The sequence below is a fragment of the Glandiceps talaboti genome, chromosome 1, assembly GCF_964340395.1.
Source record: "Glandiceps talaboti chromosome 1, keGlaTala1.1, whole genome shotgun sequence".
In the NCBI taxonomy this organism is placed as follows: domain Eukaryota; kingdom Metazoa; phylum Hemichordata; class Enteropneusta; family Spengelidae; genus Glandiceps; species Glandiceps talaboti.
In genome coordinates, this window is record NC_135549.1 from 17,966,838 (window position 1) to 17,985,343 (window position 18,506).

Below are 18,506 nucleotides of genomic sequence, written 5' to 3' on the forward strand. Positions count from 1 at the left end.
CATGGTTCCGGGCCTTCAAATTCAAATATGTCATTGAATTCTATGTAGTCTGGAATCATCAGATTTATTCTAATTGCATGGGCATGCGCAGTTGACGTGTTCGTGTGCTGTAACATGGCGGTGACATCAAGAATATCCCTAAGATCAAATAAAGAAATATTTCATGTTTCATGTTAGATCCACAAGTATTTTACATTCAAGCACAACAGTTGACTATGTGGGTTTAATGTGCAATTGTTCAGAAACTATCCTGTTGGATGAACTTGACAGATGCAACAATTTAGTGACGTGTATGCCACCATCCATTAATAGGGTGGGGTAATGTGTGTACAGAGTGTCAAGGTCTCAAGTTTGACTTCCAAAATTGAGTTCTTACGTACCCTTGGCGCATATCTGCTGGATCGAACTCCTCCACAGTAAGATTAAACGTAAGTTCTGGTTGTTCGTTCCCTAGGACGAGTACCTCGATTGATTCATTCAACGTGACGGACCTGCCATCACTGTAGTGGAAGGACACATTGAATGGTACGGTGGTGTGATTGGTGTTCTCGATGTGGTCCGTTAACTGTATAGTCACGGTCAAGTGGAATTCATCATCGTCATATTCGTATTCATTGTACTGGTAATATCGGGATGTACCTTGAGATTGAAAACAGTGAAATTTATATATATTTGATAAAACACTTTCTAATATCTTAATATGTATGTCATATTTATCTCTCTCTCTCTCTCTCTCTCTCTCTCTCTCTCTCTCTCTCTCTCTCTCTCTCTCTCTCTCTCTCTCTCTCTCTCTCTCTCTCTCTCTCTCTCTCTCTCCTTCCTGATACCTACCGTGATTCATCACAATTCCTAGATCAATGACTGCCGTCGTATTCTGACTTGTGTCAGTATCTGATATGTAAACGGGATCTAATTCCCAGAACTGTCCACAAGCAAAGTTCTTGCCAACATATATAAGTTGTACATCACTGATGGTTAGCTGGGCTTCATCGCCTATTACTGGTAGACTGATGTTGATCACCATAGGGGTGGACATTGGTGGCATCGTAATATTCATCATGTAGGTTTCCTCTGACCCAATCGTCATGGTTACGTTCTCGTATGGAGGAATCAAATCGAACATCGGCTCTCCTTGCGTCTGTTATCATAATGAAGATTTAATATGAAATTTTATACACAATAAAATGATGTGATTCAGTAATCTTTTTTTTTTAAAAAAAAACAATGTTCAACTTGTATGGCTTCTAGTTCATAGTCAAGGGCACAGTTTATACCCTGCCAGGTTTGTTGTATGTATACGTTGAATAGACAACTCTGATGTCTTCATACGTCTGCCTGATACATGACCATTCAATAATAGCGACTGGCAAAACATTCTTAACAATATGTAAATGATATTAAGAGACAACTTGTTATTCGACACAAATTTGAATAATATAAGATAGAGTTCTGTTTGTAGCAAAAGAAAAACACACATGTATGTCAGTAGTATTGTGTGAAAACGGGTGACGTAAAAACCCGTGAACTAATTCTAATATGATGATTTAGAAACAATCAAGGCAGAATTCAATTAATTCATCATATCTCGACTATATTTTTTGTTCATTTTTACACTCACTTCCTCAGAGATCAGGTCTTTATTTGCCGTAAACTTTTTCTGTAGTAGCCACATATTTCCATCATTGACCGATACAGTTGCCCCAAGCCAAAACTCGTCACCATCGGCGATTGTATCGTTGTCCGCTAATTGAGCTATCAATTGTACCCGTACCTGTACCGAAACAGAAAATATAGTGTTAAAGTCCATCTGCATTTGTCATAAAATTGTTTGGCGGCCCTCCTTTATGGGTAGAAACTGCATTAAACAATAATATGACTCCTCCATTATTTGTAAAACGACCTCTTCTACCGGTACCAATGATAGACTCCGCAGCATCAATACGAATACTATTTACGGTGAAGACTGCTAAGAAGTTGGGTGCTGTTTTATCCTGCTCATATCATAGCGTGCTTAGTCTTAAAATTTGAAAGTAAAGACAAACAAACTGTTGTTGGTTGTAAAGGTCAATGTCGGGTCAGGATTACATTTTTTGTGAGATAAAGTGTTGTCTGACAGACCTAGAGCTATAGAAAAAGTGTGCCGGAAAAAAATGGCCCCATGTTACGTTTATAATGCTTATGGCTCCACTACTAGCACTAATTCGAGAACCTAGATTGACTGAAGTGCCATCAAAAAGCCGCCAATAAAATGTTGTGAGGTTTGTTCAATTTGACGTCCACACTGGCTAAAAAATATACAAGAGGCGTGGTATGTCCTTGACTTACCTTATTTACGTCATCAGACAAAGTGCCATATAAGTTCATATTTGTGATTGTGACGTAATCTGTGTAGGCATAGTCATAAATGTCATTGTCATAGGTTGACACAAACTCTGTACCGACATGACTTCCATTCACACACGGCACATTCCATCCAGTTGCCACTATTTTGGCATCACAAATCTGTGTCTTGCCTTTCTCGGTGACATCGCCGTCGAATTGTATCATGTAGTCAGCTATCGTACCGTATGGTATATACATATCAAGGTAAAACACTGCCGAACCACCTATTGTAATGGTGGGTTCGGAACTTAACTTGTCGAAAGTGAATTCTGGCAGCACGGTCTGTTAGGGAATAGATAGAAAGAACAAAATCAATCAATCAATCTGAATTTAATCAGCTATTTTATAGGAATAACCTTACACAGTTAATATATAGTCTGTAGATCGGCGTATTCATATGATATATTTGTTGCATTGGACACAAACTGCTGTACACACACACACACACTTGCGCGCACACATACGAATGAACGCACGCGTACAATGCGCGCACACATATATGCACATCCACGTGTACACATACGAACATAGTTTACATACATACATACATACACACTTACATACATACATACATACATACATACATACATACATACATACATACATACATACATACATACATACATACATACATACATACATACAGACAGACAGACAGACAGACAGACACGCACGTACGTACGTACGCACAAAAACCTATCCCAGATATTAATTATATTGGCTGATAAATAAGCTATTTGTTTAATAAAAGTATGCAATCTTCCTTACAAAATTCAGATCTGGCGGCTCAACATTGACGACCAAATAGTCTTCAGCTGTCCAAACACCCTGTGTTCCTGTTTTCATGGCAACGGAAAAGTACTGGTCTTCGGGAAGAGTGATGTTGTCTGGTGGCAGTGCTTCCGGTCTCATTTGAACTACCACCTGTGCTACCATCAAATTCTCATTAGAGTCATCAGTGGGAGGATTACCTAGATAGATAAAAAATTCAAACATGATACATCTTTCGCCAAGGACATTGTGAATCTTACACCACAAAGAATACGAATACCAATACAAATACGAATACGAATACGAATACGAATACGAATACGAATACGAATACGAATACGAATACGAATACGAATACGAATGTGAATACGAATGTGAACATGTATATGACTGGTTGGAAGGCTGACATTAGGTCATCCTACTTCATATTCATAATATTATACTTAGTGTAAATGAAAAGGCAAGATTTATGTTGGCCTTTTTCTATTTATTTAAACACACCTGCCTTAAATGTAGGACAAACCAAGAAGCATTTCAAAGAATTCTGCAAATTTCTGGAATCTAACCCTTCTATGCACATCTTTTATTCTGAAGAGAAAATATACTCGCTAGGTATACTATCAATATATATACCTAGGTGATTTCTAGCTTTATTGCATGTATCGGAATGCTAATCTATTTCGTGTGAAATTGTATCTCTTTTGCTGTTTAAAGGGAACAATGTTATTTCCGTAAACTTGGGTCCTGGAGAGTTATTAGTCTAAGCGCTTTCAAGTTTACATCATCACACACACATCAAGTGCGATTGCCGAGAAAACCCGACTTGAAACTAAAAAATATAGTTTCTCATTCCATGTCCTGTGGTCGTCCATGTCATGGACACGCCGTTGTTTTATACGTGCATATATATATTTATAGAATGCACTCTAATATTCTTACAAATCTTACTGTGGTGACATTGTAACCTACCTGTATTGCGTTGTGGACCTAAGTCTAAAACTGCAGCATCAAACTGGTCATCTCCTTCGTATGCAAGGTAAGACGCTTTCTGAGTCAAGTCAAAACATGGAAAGTTTCGACCGGCTTCTGTCATGTGCACCCTGCAGACTGATAGTGTCTCGTTTGGTGCTGTGACGTTCAATGTGTAGGCCGTCACAGACTGTTCCTCCGTCGGCATGGATACGTAATAGATAGCAGTGCCACCGGCTTTCAACACCCTACTACGACCTGATTGGGCGTAGAAATCGTACTCTGGTTCTACTTCATCCTACAAACAAATTAAAAGTATCATGATGAGAATGGATCCGAAATATTATAAACAAAACTAATCTTTATATTTCTTCTGAAACCTGATTCTAAGGGACATGCCGCATCGTTAGCTGTGCAAGTACATGGAAATAATCAAGAATTCAAATGTTTGCAGGAACTTATAGCAATAATGCTGTTGTTTGTTTCATCTTATTTTCTGATTCCAGGGATAGTGTCTCGGTAGGTACGAAAGTGTTCACGTATTTCTATTCCTAGTACATTTCATTGCAAAGTTACTATGTTCAACATGCTGTTGGCAATTGAAATGTGACGTCATTCGATAAGTCGTTAGGGACGATTTTAGATTTCGATATTTTGGTACAAATATTTTAGCACTGTAAAACTAGTAATTAATATTTTCAGAGAGAACGCCATGGATGAATGTAAGTAATTCGTAAACTTAATTCTTAATTCTTAACCCTCTCTCAGACCATGGCAGGGCGTATTTTTTTTAAGATGTCGGCACCATTCAATTGGATGTCTTCTGCATGAGGTTAACAGATTATAGACACATGTGTCCACGATACTTACAGGATACAAGTCTGGCCTGGCGAAGTTAGCAATCAGAGAGATCTGTCCTGACCATGACCTTGTCTCACTAATCGTTGCACCAAAGCTTGTCCATAAAATCATCCCATCTTCAAGTTTGACATGTTCCTCCATTTTTACGTGAACTTCAAAACGAATTGTGCTGCCTTCTTTATTTTCGTCCGTGTCTTCAAATTCCGGATTTGAAACTATTCCCAGAGATATCGTGGCCATGTCGTTGATACCGTCGTTCTCTGAAGACTCGTACGTAATCGACATGTCGTTGAGATCGTAACAAGCCAAGTTTTCACCAAAGTGGATTAGCTCTACCCTGCAGATGCTCACGAAGGCCTTGTTTTCCACAACCGGTGTAGATATGTCAATTGTAAGCGGCTCATACGTCGCCACAGCAGGGACAAATATCTCGAAATCGAACGATGCCGCGGAGAGATTATAGATGTATTGGTCGTCAGCTCGGTTGACAATTGTGAAAGTTGGGACCTTGATAATGGAAGAGAAAAAGTAGCAGACGAAAATGAGACGAGAATTAGATTTTTTTACGGCTGTGACACCACACACCATCAAATCATTATGTGAGAATGGGGGGAAATGAAACATGTGCAGTGACCTGACAATTTATGGTACAAACATCACAGACTGAGTTGCAGCAATTGATGCTGTTACCATTTTGACCAGCCATACAAACTGGTGAACACAGCTACACTTATATAGATTCTATATTTTATGCTGCGAAAAGTGATGCATTAATTTTGCATTTATGCAAAGTATTGATATCGGCTTTCTATGTAAAGGTTTCTGAATTTCAATTTACCTCAAATTAAAAAGTGTTTTTTTTTCAACTAATATTTCTTCTAAAGATTCCCCAAACACATACAAAAATTTTTTTCCTACCTGATCATAATCGTGCGCATCATCGGTAGTATTTATTGGATTCTGCGCAACCCATAATACGTCATTGTTGGCCATTTCGTAGCGTACACCTGCAGTTACCAGGAACGTCGTGTTAGGTTTCATGGCGGGATGATTTTCTTCTAGCTTAGTAGTAACGTGAATCATAATAGTGTTGTCGTCATCGGAGTGACGTTGTCCTGTGTTTGTCACATGGCCAAAGTTGAACTGCACATAATCGGTGTTCTCTCCATCCTTTGTAGATAAAGTAAAAGGAAAAAAATAACAGAACAGTTAAAATGAACGAACGATTATGATAAAGGACTCAATGATCATGTCAACTTCGTTATCACGAATGTCTACTACGATGTAGGTGTGCAGACGACACTTTCCACTTTGCTCCATTGCATTGCTTTCACTCATATTCGTATTAACCAGGGGCAGGTGAAATTTGGATATCCTGTCATGTCGAATTGAGTGCTCAGTGCTGGAATGAGTTGTCAGGATTGTCAATCTTATATCATCACAAACATGGTCAACCTCTCATGATCAGACTCAATTCCACATGCCGTAATTTGAGCTTATTGACAGCTATTTTATAAGATAGTATGCGAATCAGTTTTACCAGAATTGGGAGGGGGCGGGGCTGTTTACATTTATTGCAATTCACCTCCTTGCCCTTTTCGTAGAAGAGTAATAAAAAAGAAAATACTACTTATTCTAATTATGAAAATTGACGTTTCTGAATTTTTTTATCTGTTTCGTTGGTCTGTTTTATGCGTCTACTTGTACTTTCTTTAAGTTACTTAGCCGTGATCAAGGTAGCGTTTTATTACATCATCTATCAATTTAGCATAAGTTCTTGTATCGCCAATTCAATGATCTTCATTGTATGTTGTGTGTGTGTGTGTGTGTGTGTGTGTGTGTGTGTGTGTGTGTGGTGGGGGGGGGCGACTAATTAAATTTGTTTCTAGAAGTTTGCATTCGCATAACCGATTGCTTGAAGTAATATTAGACAGACGTACGTTGGTTGCAGGTTCACTAAAAGCTATATGTAGGGCGTACCAACGAACCCTGAATCAATAAGTCAATAACGGATGGAGTCAGTTCTCGGAGAAGACAATCGTGGTACAAATTGTTATACTACCGTATGACGTCAATGAAATACTTAGCATACTGCTGAAGAGAAAACACTCATGGACCGTGTCCCAATTCAAATGCTGCATAAACTCACAAAGTCGTTCGCATACACGTACTTAAAAATGCAAAATTATACCGACCCGATCGAGCCAAAGTCTAATGTAATATCAATAGTCCCAATCAATTCGTCGGAGGAAAAATGTTAACCTACACTATTGCTATTATGCGCACATCGAAGTTTGTGGAACGCTACCGGTTCTTTAGTATATCATTCGCATCAGTTCCACTTTTCAAGAAATCGAATTGCAGACAGCAATTTGAAAAAAAAGAAAATATACTTTTTTTTCGAATAACCTTACATTGCACACAATCCCAATGAAATGTACACCAGGCAGGCCTAGGACTTTCATCATATCGTTTTATTGAATCCAATGTAAATATTGAGGAAAACACAAGCGTTTAACGGTGACATGATATCTATAGTATGTATTGATTAGGTTGAACACTTTTTTGTTATTCGATTGGTTACCATGGTTGCTATGACGTAGTGCCAAGTGACATGCTTCTTTCAACGTAAACCTCAAAAAAAAAAAAGTTAGGTACAATTTGCACTGGTGTTTCAAACAAATATTGCCAATCAATGACAGAGATATGCGTTTATACCGTTGCTTAGAACTACCGAAATGTAAATTTCTGTTTGAACGCGTACAATTCGGCTTAAATTTGTTGGTAACACGTAGGATGAGGTTATTCAATAGCTATAACTGAAAGAGTTTAACATGACCCATTTTTATTACGTCTGTGATGGTACGTGTAATAACTTGTGCCTCAATACGGGTTGCTACAAATTTAAGTATAAAACGTAAAGTTTGTTTCTCACTAGTGTAGCGAAAATTGCGAAATCTCGTGAGAAATAGTGGATGTGAAAACTGACATCAACTTAAAAAGACACCATGAAACTGTTCTTCCAATCTGTAATGGCTGTACATCTGATGGGAAGAAACCAACAACACAGAGACATACGGAAAACATAACTACCAGCACTAGTCACTCACACATGGAAAATAAATAAATAAAAAGTCTACCTACCCCCACCTATTCTAAAATTGGGCGTAATCGGAACCACACATATTTTTGGCCTCATCAGAAATATTTTTATGAACTAATTGCATACTTGCTTTAGATACTTTGAATGGCATGATCGATAGTCTGTTCAGTCTAAACTTGCAGTGTATAAACTATGTATACATCTACATGTAGTAACTTATTACCTCTTGGTAGTAGTCCATGATGGCATCACCAACACACGGCATGTTGTAGCCAACACTGGCCACCTTAGCACTACAGATCGTCATGACTGGTTCACCGTCACTGTATGGCATTGATAAGTCGATGACTAGAGCCGTGGTCACACCTCCCTGGATTGTAACGTTGAGGATAAACCCAACAGAGCCACCAATAATGACCTCGTTACTGTCAATCACATAGAATTGAATGACAGGTTCGGCAGTCTGTGAAGTATATAATGGAGAGGATAATGTCAAGCATGGCTAGTATATACGTCTTCATCTATGAAAATAATGACTGCCTGACCATGCTATTGAAATAGATGTATACAGATAAAATATACGAATCATTACTTTGGACCCGACGTTCAACCAATTTATTTTTTACTGGTACATTGGTTTATATGTAAAGGTAATTGTAGGTCCAATTTGTGTACATCATTAAACATAGTAACAACTAACAAAGAGAACAATTCAAAAATGAAATCTGCCTGGATGATGGTTAAATAGAAGCACACTCAGTTCACAGCACCCTGTATGGACCAATGATCATATTAATAATCGTAAAATGACATGATAACACGGGTGAACATGACAACTAGTCTACTATTACAATATTAGAGCAATTTTGGGAAAATCCAAGTGTGTGTGAAACTGGCTGGAAATTTGTCACATCTGAGATCTGTCTGTCTTTTCCTAAATTATGTGTTTGGTCTTGTATGAAAACATAAAAACCTGACAAATTTAGATCGGTTGTACATAAACAGAGTCTCCGAATAAACTACTACAATTTATTAAAGGTGTTATGATTTTATTTGAATTCATTAACTATATTCAGTGGTAGACGACTCGAATGTGCTCCCCCCCCTTCTTTTTTCAAAACCTGAAGGAAGTTTGATACGATATTGTTTTGATTATATTTTGTTTGCTTATTATAAACGAGTAGAACATACATTTCCTGTATTTAGAAGTACGTATGCTATGATAAAATAAGCCTTTCCTGTCTGCATCGATTTATTGACTGACAATTTGAACAATAGTACTGACACTTACCATCATTGGGGGCGCTATTGGATTAGCAGTGACGGCGAGCTGAGATGAGTAGATTTCTTCGTCATCAACGCGCACGCTCACACCCAGCCAGTACTTTTCGCCATTTATTACTTCAGTGTTGTTTGTTAGAAGAACCACAAACTCACCGCTGATGGTGTTGTCCTCGGGTGTTGAAGAACCAAGACGTGAACCTGGAAATTAGATTTTATGATTTGTTTTTAACCGTTATTAAATTAGTGCCCACGACCATTAATTTGCTGTTGGCATGGAGACACAGTCACACGTCATGAAGATGGGATAAACAACAGAAACACATCTATCTTCTTGCTTGCTTTACAGATAAAAAATGTGATTACGGAAAGGGATAAACTGAAGACACACTGTGAAGTGTAAATAGATTGAAACAATAGAGAAAGCAATTATACCTGTATGTATGAAATTTTGAAATTTACACAAATTTATCAATGAAACCATAACATACATGAACAATTTTCTGCACACGACAAAGCAATATGTAAATCACTCATATAGCCATTGATGCTGGTAAATAGAAGACTTCGTAATAACGTAATAACGTTTTCATTTGTTGGCTCTTGTTATTTGCATATGTTACCATTTGCGTCAGAAACCTATGGATATCCATTGTCGTCATAAACCAAAAAGGCAGTTCACCTTGATTTCTTCTCAGTAATTTTGAGCCGACAAAAACAAAACTTAAGATAATTGTTGAATAAATTACTTACCTGCATTAGTTATGCTACCGAAGTCAAGAGATGCCATTAGGTTAGAATCACTTTCATTTGCAAATGACAGCTGTGGTAGGTCGTCAGGTAGACATCCAAAACTTGACCCTGAAATTATAACGAAATCACAAAATATTTCTAGTCGAAGAATCTGACTTTAATAGTTTTAGACCACACACTCTAGGAACGGGTGTATTTTTTAATGAACATAATCTGGAACGAGTAATTGATTACATTGCGGGGGGGGGGGGGGGTAATTGCCCGTACTTTACGTCACTTCACACTGAATGTAGCTTGAATGCTATTTTCTCGAGGTCTGACTTTTTTGTGTGAAATGTGGATGAAATCTGCTTCTCAAGACCACTTGTATTGTTTTCGCCACGACATACCCTATCACGATGTCAACACAATTTAAACATACACTGCAATCATGTGAAGACAGTGCCTTAGTGGACACACATATTTCCATTGTATCTAGATAGAATGCGCCTTCAAGTTGGGGACCTTGCAATTGAAAATAAAAGTTTTAAAAAAATTGTGTTGTTGTTTATTTGCCATGTGAAATCTTATTCATGGCCTTTTTGAAATCATATGACATGGAAATTGACAATCATTTATTTTTCCATAGTAGTAACTTAGTATTTTACCTTGACGCTTATTTTTAAAATGTGTACGGTGATCCCTGTTTCTTTCTTGATGTTCATTAAGAATGAATTGAGTTTTCTTGAACAGCAATATTTTTTGAATATTACTATACGCATATTGTGTCTATGATACCGACCACAGTATACTCAGTGCACCATATCTAGAAATCTAACTTACCCTTGTCCCAGACGTCTACTCTGCAGATTGAAAATGCTGATGAGGTAACATTAAAAGGCGTGTAAACATCAAATCTGACATCATTCGCCGGATCATTGAGTTCCATCGAGAAATTGAACACTACCGCGGAACTTTTACTCATTTCATTAACGCCCTCAACGTTGACAGCTGCTGCTGTTTTAACCTGAAATGGTGACAGGTATATGACAAAAGTAAGAATTTGGAGTTGATTCACTAATTCATTATCCTCGTGCTGGATGAGATGAAATATTGTCAGATTTGAAAAAATATTAATATAAACCAATAATCTGTTTTACAGCATTCTCGAAAAAGAGAAATTTGTCGAGTAAACTTTCAAATTTAATTTCAATTATGAAACAAAACTACAACACGATAAACTATCATCATTTATCAACGGATAAATATTTGCAAGGCCATTCACTTATTGTCTTTGTATACTTAAATCTTTCCTTCTTAGTTCATTTTGTAGAGTCATATTTATTGCTGAGCTTGAAAACTTCGTTTTATTCGGCTGCCTTTACTGTATCTAGATTTTTCTTTTTTACTTTTTTTGCCTTCAAAGCAAACCCTGAAGGAATAAAACATTGACACTTCATCAAACATGTTTTTAGAATAGTGTCCGGACAGAATTTTCGGAACCCGTAGTTTATCTCTTTATTTGTACTTTATCTAGCGGATTTAAATGTGTCGTTAACTACCACAATATATTATACGTAATGATAGCATAGCAAAGTAACCTTACCCAATCTTCATACTCAAATGTGAATGGAATTTGTCCACCCCATGACTGGTCTTCGTTGTAGTCTACAGCCCCCGATACATAGATAGTATCTCCATCTGCTACGTCAGGGTTATTCTGCATTATAGCATCGAACGCTATTTTGATTTTGCTTGCTTCCGGGTCAGATGTGTCGGAGCCTGTATTCTCCACCTCACCAAATTCGAGCACAGCTCTGTCATACTGTATGTATAAATGACAAAGAAGGTATGATTTCAGTATTTTTCGTAAAGAGAAAATTAATATACAAAGTGTACAGAAAACAAAGGAATATAATGTGACGTAATTACAAATCATAATAATCATACAATGTTGGCAAAATGTGAAGAAGTTTTACACTGTCTAAGACGTTGTACTCAGGAGCTTACATCTTTCTCCGATTCGACTCACACTAATCTTGAAGGTGATCAGTAACAGTAATGAATGTTATTGGGTAATAATATAACGAGAACGTCACTCGTGAAAACCTGATTAATACAATTTAAATGATCACAACTTTTATGATTCACTATACATCGCGTAATACTAAAGTAAAGCACTTTCTCTATGTACTACACTCGTTTATAGCATACATATCAAGTGTAATATATACTGGTTCAATTGGTTTATTGACAAGCCGAGCATGTGGCCTTTCTAATGCAGTAAGTTAGCAAATGAAACAGTATACTTTTACACTTGATATGCATGACATTGTTATAAATGATTGTGGTACATACAGAAAATTCTTTACTTTCGTGTTATGGGTTGTAGTTCTTTTCACTTCCATTGTGATGTTATAGAGTGCTATGGAAGATGTAGTTGCTAAGCGTTTGATGGTAGCTTTGCCTTTCACAACGTGAACATACAAATATACAATTGGTTGCTATGTACTTTGGGATTTGAGATCTCGTGTAATCTGCCGCGGGACGAAAATTCTGCCCTTTATATTTCGATGAAAATACTTTGATCTATTATAATTGTTATTGTTAATGCGTCAGGACTCCTTATTATGAAGGCATAAACGTTTCCAATGTATTCACATTTCTTTTTAAGTGATCAACTCAATGACAAACATTATATTTATAATTTATTGAAAATCGATTCATAAAACTAATGTTGGAAGAAAATCGTTTTCTATTACATTTTCTAATAAGCGATAAGTTAATTTATATCAATGGTTCACTCACCCTATAGTCGCCAGCTGCAGCGTCCATCGCTATGGTAACTAAATCCGGGTCAACGTCGGGATAGTTAGACCCTACATGAATGATAGAGACATTACACAGTGTCATAATGGCCGTGTATGTATTTTCAGTCACTACTTCAACCGTCATATTTGTGATGGTAGCAGGCAGCCATATTACCAGTCCCATTGGCACAACTGACCCCACTAAGACTTCCGACTTGTCCTCAAACTCGCCATATTTTTCTATTTCAAATGTTGGTGTGTCTGGCACGCCGTCAGACTGTGAACAGAAAAAATCAACATGTAAGAATGAATAACATATTAAAACAATACAAATCGATAGAGCTGAAAAAAAAGAAGAAGAAAAATGTCGGTTTATGAGTTACAATAATTAGTCTTTGTCGAAAAAAATGATTTTGGACTCAACACACTGTAAGAATGTTTTCACAGGAGGTTCTTGTCAACCATGTATATATATATAATATATCTTGTCAACCATATATATATATATATATATATATATATATATATATATATATATATATATATATATATATATATATATATATATATATATATATATATATATATATATATATATATATATATATATATATATATATATATATATATATATATATATATATATATATATATATAACCCGGTGAGTATCAATCTGCTAAGACAGTGCTCTATACCGCAGTGGCAGAGCGTAATAGTTTTGTATATATGGTCTTGAATCAAGATCTCCGACTGCGCTTCAGATGGTTGCCGAATAAACCCGAAGGATCATGATAGACCCTCTGGTGGCTCTCAGCTACACGTGCCAAACACTTTCGAGCTCTGATCGTGAGCGCTTTCAGCGCTATGCGAAGGTCGCTTTTATCGTAAGCATAATCAGCCGGAGGGTTAGCAACTAAAATAAAATTAATAATGTTCTTACCGATCGTTTCCTTCTCGAATGAGCTTGATTTTCCACATTTTCAACGACTGATACTAGTATCGTCGTCTTGTCCACCTTTTGTTCAACAGACAGCGATCGCATCCGGCGATGATAAGATTGCTCATTTGCCGCTGTTATCGTTATAGCATGCTTAGAGCCAGTTTTTAGTCTTTTAGCTGGAGACAAACTTATTTCCCCCGACAATGGATCTATCATGAACAGCGATTGGCTGTTTCCAGAGTAGATTGAATAAAACACTTTTGCACACTCGCATTTGTCGTCATCCGGGCACTTCAGAGCGTCGAGATCCCTTGCCTGGACGACGGTGATTACGTCATTGTCTGAGTTGATATCCACCTCCACTTCCACAGTCTTTTCGACGAAAACTGGAGCATTGTTGTTCTCTGCAATGAAAATGTAAAAAAAAAAAATCAATAAAAACGATCGTGGAAGTCAATGTGCCCGACTCAAGAAAATCAATATTCCTTCCAACAAAGGAATTAGCGAATGGAATTAGCAAATCGCATGATCACTGTAAACATTTTCAACTGTTACAGTGGCGAATATATGAAGTCCACGTTTTACAATTAAGGAAAGACAACAACAAATTATGAAGCAGACGGAACATTTGATACTTAAGTATTCCCCCCCCCCCCCCACACACACACCTATACTTTTGAAACATTACACTACATTTTGTAAGACATGTACATTGAAAGCCGTACATTGTAAATGGTGGTTGCAATTGGTATTTATGCATTGAATAAAATAACCTATCTGAAATGTCGAGTACTCAAGTTCCATTGGTTTAAAGTCACGGGATGTGATACAAAAACTGAATTTAAGGTTATATTTCGACACCATACTTTATTCCAAAGGCCTAATACAAATAATTGCGTGGTTCCGATTACGCTCAATTTTAGATTAGGTGGGGTGGGTAGATTTTTATTTTTTATATTATATGATATATATTTTTTCATATGTGAGTGTCTAGTTCAGCTAGTTATGTTTCCGTTGTTTTCCATGTGGTATCTGTTAGTGGTTTCTTCTCATCAGATGTACAGATTGGAAGAACAGTTTTATATTGTATTTTTAAGTTGATGTCAGTTTCCGCATCTACTACTATTTCTTGCGACACTTCACAATTTTCGTGATTTTATTATTTTTTCTCGAATATGTAGAGTCGGGTAACCGGAACCAAACAATTGTTTCAGGCTTAACCATTACAGAAAACTCCATATACAACCCAGTCAGTGTAGTCAATGAGAATACTTGGAGAGAAGCAGGATTTATCGTAGTTTCGGTAGTATGTATATGACGTTTGATAACTGACATGAGTGATTCACTTATAAAAATTATATTTGTAAAATAAAAAAAAAAACTTGTGTTCGTGTGTTTTGCTTTCGAAATGTAAATTCATAATATTACCGGAAAATGTTTCGTAAACTGTGAATTTTAATTGTTGCTTACGAAATACTGCTAGCTCTGTCTCACAGTCGCATACATGGCACCTTTTTCATTAGGCCTATGGCTATTCAGTAAAGAACGTCACATCTCGTCTATAGCCTTGCACTTCTTACGACATGTTATGCTACAATAGTGTGTAATTGTACTTGACTGTATCCTTATGAACAGCTTATACTATGTATGTATGTATGTATGTATGTATGTATGTATGTAATTATGTATGTATGTATGTATGTATGTATGTATGTATTTATTTATTCGTCAGCAATATAAAGATGGCACTTACCTAACTGGTCACAGTTTGACCCCGACCAGCAATGCGAGCATTCACAATCACCAGTTTCATCATTGCAATGTCCGTTATAACATTTAACAGGAATATATGATCTTCAAATCAAACGGAAAAAAATGCATTATCAGTTCCTTTCGTTGAAATTAGTGTAAGATTTGCTGTGATGCACTTTATATTGTATATTTACGAGAAAGAGAGATTGTACAATGCAGTTAAACAATGTGTATATGTAGCTAAATAAAGGAACTTTGTAGAGAACGCGTGAGCGAGAATATAAAACATGGTATAGTGTCATTTAGTTTGTTATTTTATCAAAAGAAAACATCTGTTGTCAGTCAAGGAGTAGGTAATGTTATGGCGGATAAAAAGAAAACGTTGTTTGTCTCTACTTAATTAAAAGACATTTGGTAAGGTCAGAGAACTATACTAGAGCAGGTAACGCCCACAAGTAAACCGAGCCACTGATGCAAGATTTAATAATGGATGCAAAAAGATCAGAAACAGTGATAACTTAAAAATAAAAGACATGCACAGGCAGAAACGGGAACATGGGCATATATAGTAAAACATACTTTAGAGATTTAGATAACTGAATGATATGTCGTTTCTACAATTGTCTGTCTGTCTGTCTGTCTGTCTGTCTGTCTGTCTGTCTGTCTGTCTGTCTGCCAGCTTCCCAGTCTGTATATATACTTCTGTATATAATGATACCATCATCATTAGAAGGAAAATACGACGTGTTATTATTAATCCTACCTGTCACATGTCCCGTCCACACATTTGATGTCAACAGCCTTCTTACATACACTTGGTTCAAGGCTACCAATGACTGCAATTAAAGAACAATAAATTAGGAATTATCAGCATATCCATAAATAGTTCACGAAATTAACAGGTTACTGTACAAATAGAATAAAAACCGAGCTGGTATGAACCCATAGAAGATCATGTAACTAACGTATAAAGTATATAGTCATGTAATACAAGATAGTTAATTATCCCTATACCAAGGACAAAGTCTTAGACCTCTATGCAATCGCCTGTCCAAATGAAGAGAGGGACTTTTGCATCACCAGCCCTTATTAGCTTACTCCTTTCGGCATTAACCCCTTTCCAACCATACTAAGTTTTTGTTTTGCTTTTCTACTTCCTGTTATAAGCAAACCTCGCCTTTAGACTTGGATCAGAAACGATGATGACGTCATTCATACAAGTATTTGAGAAGAATGCAAACGATTACTTCCAAAAACATATTTTTCTGACGGGGGAGAGGTTGATATTGTCATAACGATTTTCTAGAAAAAGTGACTGGAGTCTAATGTAACAGATAAAACCACATTCATTTTGCGTCCGACCTTGACTATAAGTTTTTGTTATGTTATTATTACTATAATTTATTATCCCTAGCGGGAAAATTTATCTGCGATAACACATACATAAATTACCCTGTCGAGTATTCACACTATATACAATTTCCTGTGCGCAGCCATAATGAATCTCACAATTTCTCAAATTCTGACCGTTTGGCTGTAGAACGAAATAATTTAATATACAGAATTGAAGCCTTCACTGACCGGCGTCACAGTTACTCAGCCTGTAGTTGAATCTCACGAGCGGTTACTCAAACATTGTAATATGTTAGTTTTTGTTGAACTTGCGATACAAAGTCTCTTAATACTTTTGAAATCTAAATGAAGATATTACTGAGATATATATTTATAATTCAAATTGTAGAAGGCTAACGACAGCATACATCCAAAACTCTCAAAAACAGGTACTAGGCTCTTGTTGCCCATATGTATACGTCTCCAAAGTTTAACAATGTGGTAGTCCTAAACAACACTTATATTTCGATTACCTGTATACAGTTATACACGGTAATGAAAACTCTATTATATTGAGTAAATACTTCCTAATAAACTGGATAAATCACTATTACAGACTTTTCATGTTCGATGGGACAGTTCTAGTGACGGGCATGGTGTATCAAAAATACGTAACTTGCTTACTTCTCTTTTGAAGATCAATACTCAGGCCACTACGATTATACAAGATCGGATTTTTTGACAAAATGCCGATGTTAAACCTTTGTTAATACTAAATTAAATGCTCTTGTTGGTCAAAAAGACGAGCTCGTATCAACCAGGGGAAAAGGTGACAAGTTAAAACGCATTCACTTTTCAGGAAAAATGCTAATCTTTTGATCATAAAAAGATGGCGGTGGATGATGGTGTCTTTAAAATGTACATATAACTGTTTCCAGTTACACACTTAGCAAAAAACAGTACACCTACCACTCCCTACTGCTAGAACTAAATGAAGTAGCAACAGAATTGGTCTTGGAATCCCAAGCCTCCGGATTTTTGTTCTTTCCATTGTCTTCATCACATCGTGGATGTGTAAAATTTGATAAACTCCGGCAAAAAAACAATCCGTGTGCTCGGGTACGTATGTACTCACAAGTTGGCTAAATATAATGGCGAAATTGAGACATGGGTGTGGGAAAGTTAGCACCTGGCCACGAACTTTCGACACAGCGCAAGCCAGAAACAACGAGATCAATAGAAGTAAACGAAGTTTATTTACATACAAATGTACGTCGTTAGACATTTAATTAATAATGTATATACTTTGGTGTTCTATCTTGACCTCTGACCCAAGACATATCTCGTCCGTCTGAAAACGTTCAGTTATCTTTTCTTCGAGCGCTGTTTTCATTACTCTCTTCAAGTTTTAAAAAAATGCGGCCATTTTCCATATTCAAATTAAGTTGGCGCAGTCGAGATCTTTCTTCATTTTAGCCTGTGATAATCTTATAAATATTCATCAACGTAGTAATGACGTACGTCATTTAAAAAAATCAATAATTTTCTATATAAGTTGTATAAAAGTTAAAG

At 36.6% G+C, this 18,506-nt stretch overlaps 1 protein-coding gene across 1 annotated transcript; it reads right to left on the reverse strand.

The window, feature by feature from the left end:
• Window positions 1-1,995: 1,995 nt before the first annotated feature.
• Window positions 1,996-17,985, reverse strand: LOC144433822 (uncharacterized). The gene is made up of 16 exons (XM_078122197.1): window positions 17,904-17,985; window positions 16,366-16,438; window positions 15,604-15,704; window positions 13,851-14,254; window positions 12,908-13,186; window positions 11,706-11,924; window positions 10,943-11,126; window positions 10,121-10,228; window positions 9,378-9,568; window positions 8,310-8,549; window positions 5,902-6,153; window positions 4,993-5,490; window positions 4,123-4,420; window positions 3,151-3,353; window positions 2,326-2,664; window positions 1,996-2,016 (listed from the first exon to the last, which is right to left on the reverse strand). Exons 1-16 carry the CDS (start codon window positions 17,983-17,985, stop codon window positions 1,996-1,998), a joined length of 3,492 nt encoding a protein of 1,163 aa, XP_077978323.1.
• Between the last annotated feature and the right edge of the window lie 521 nt (window positions 17,986-18,506).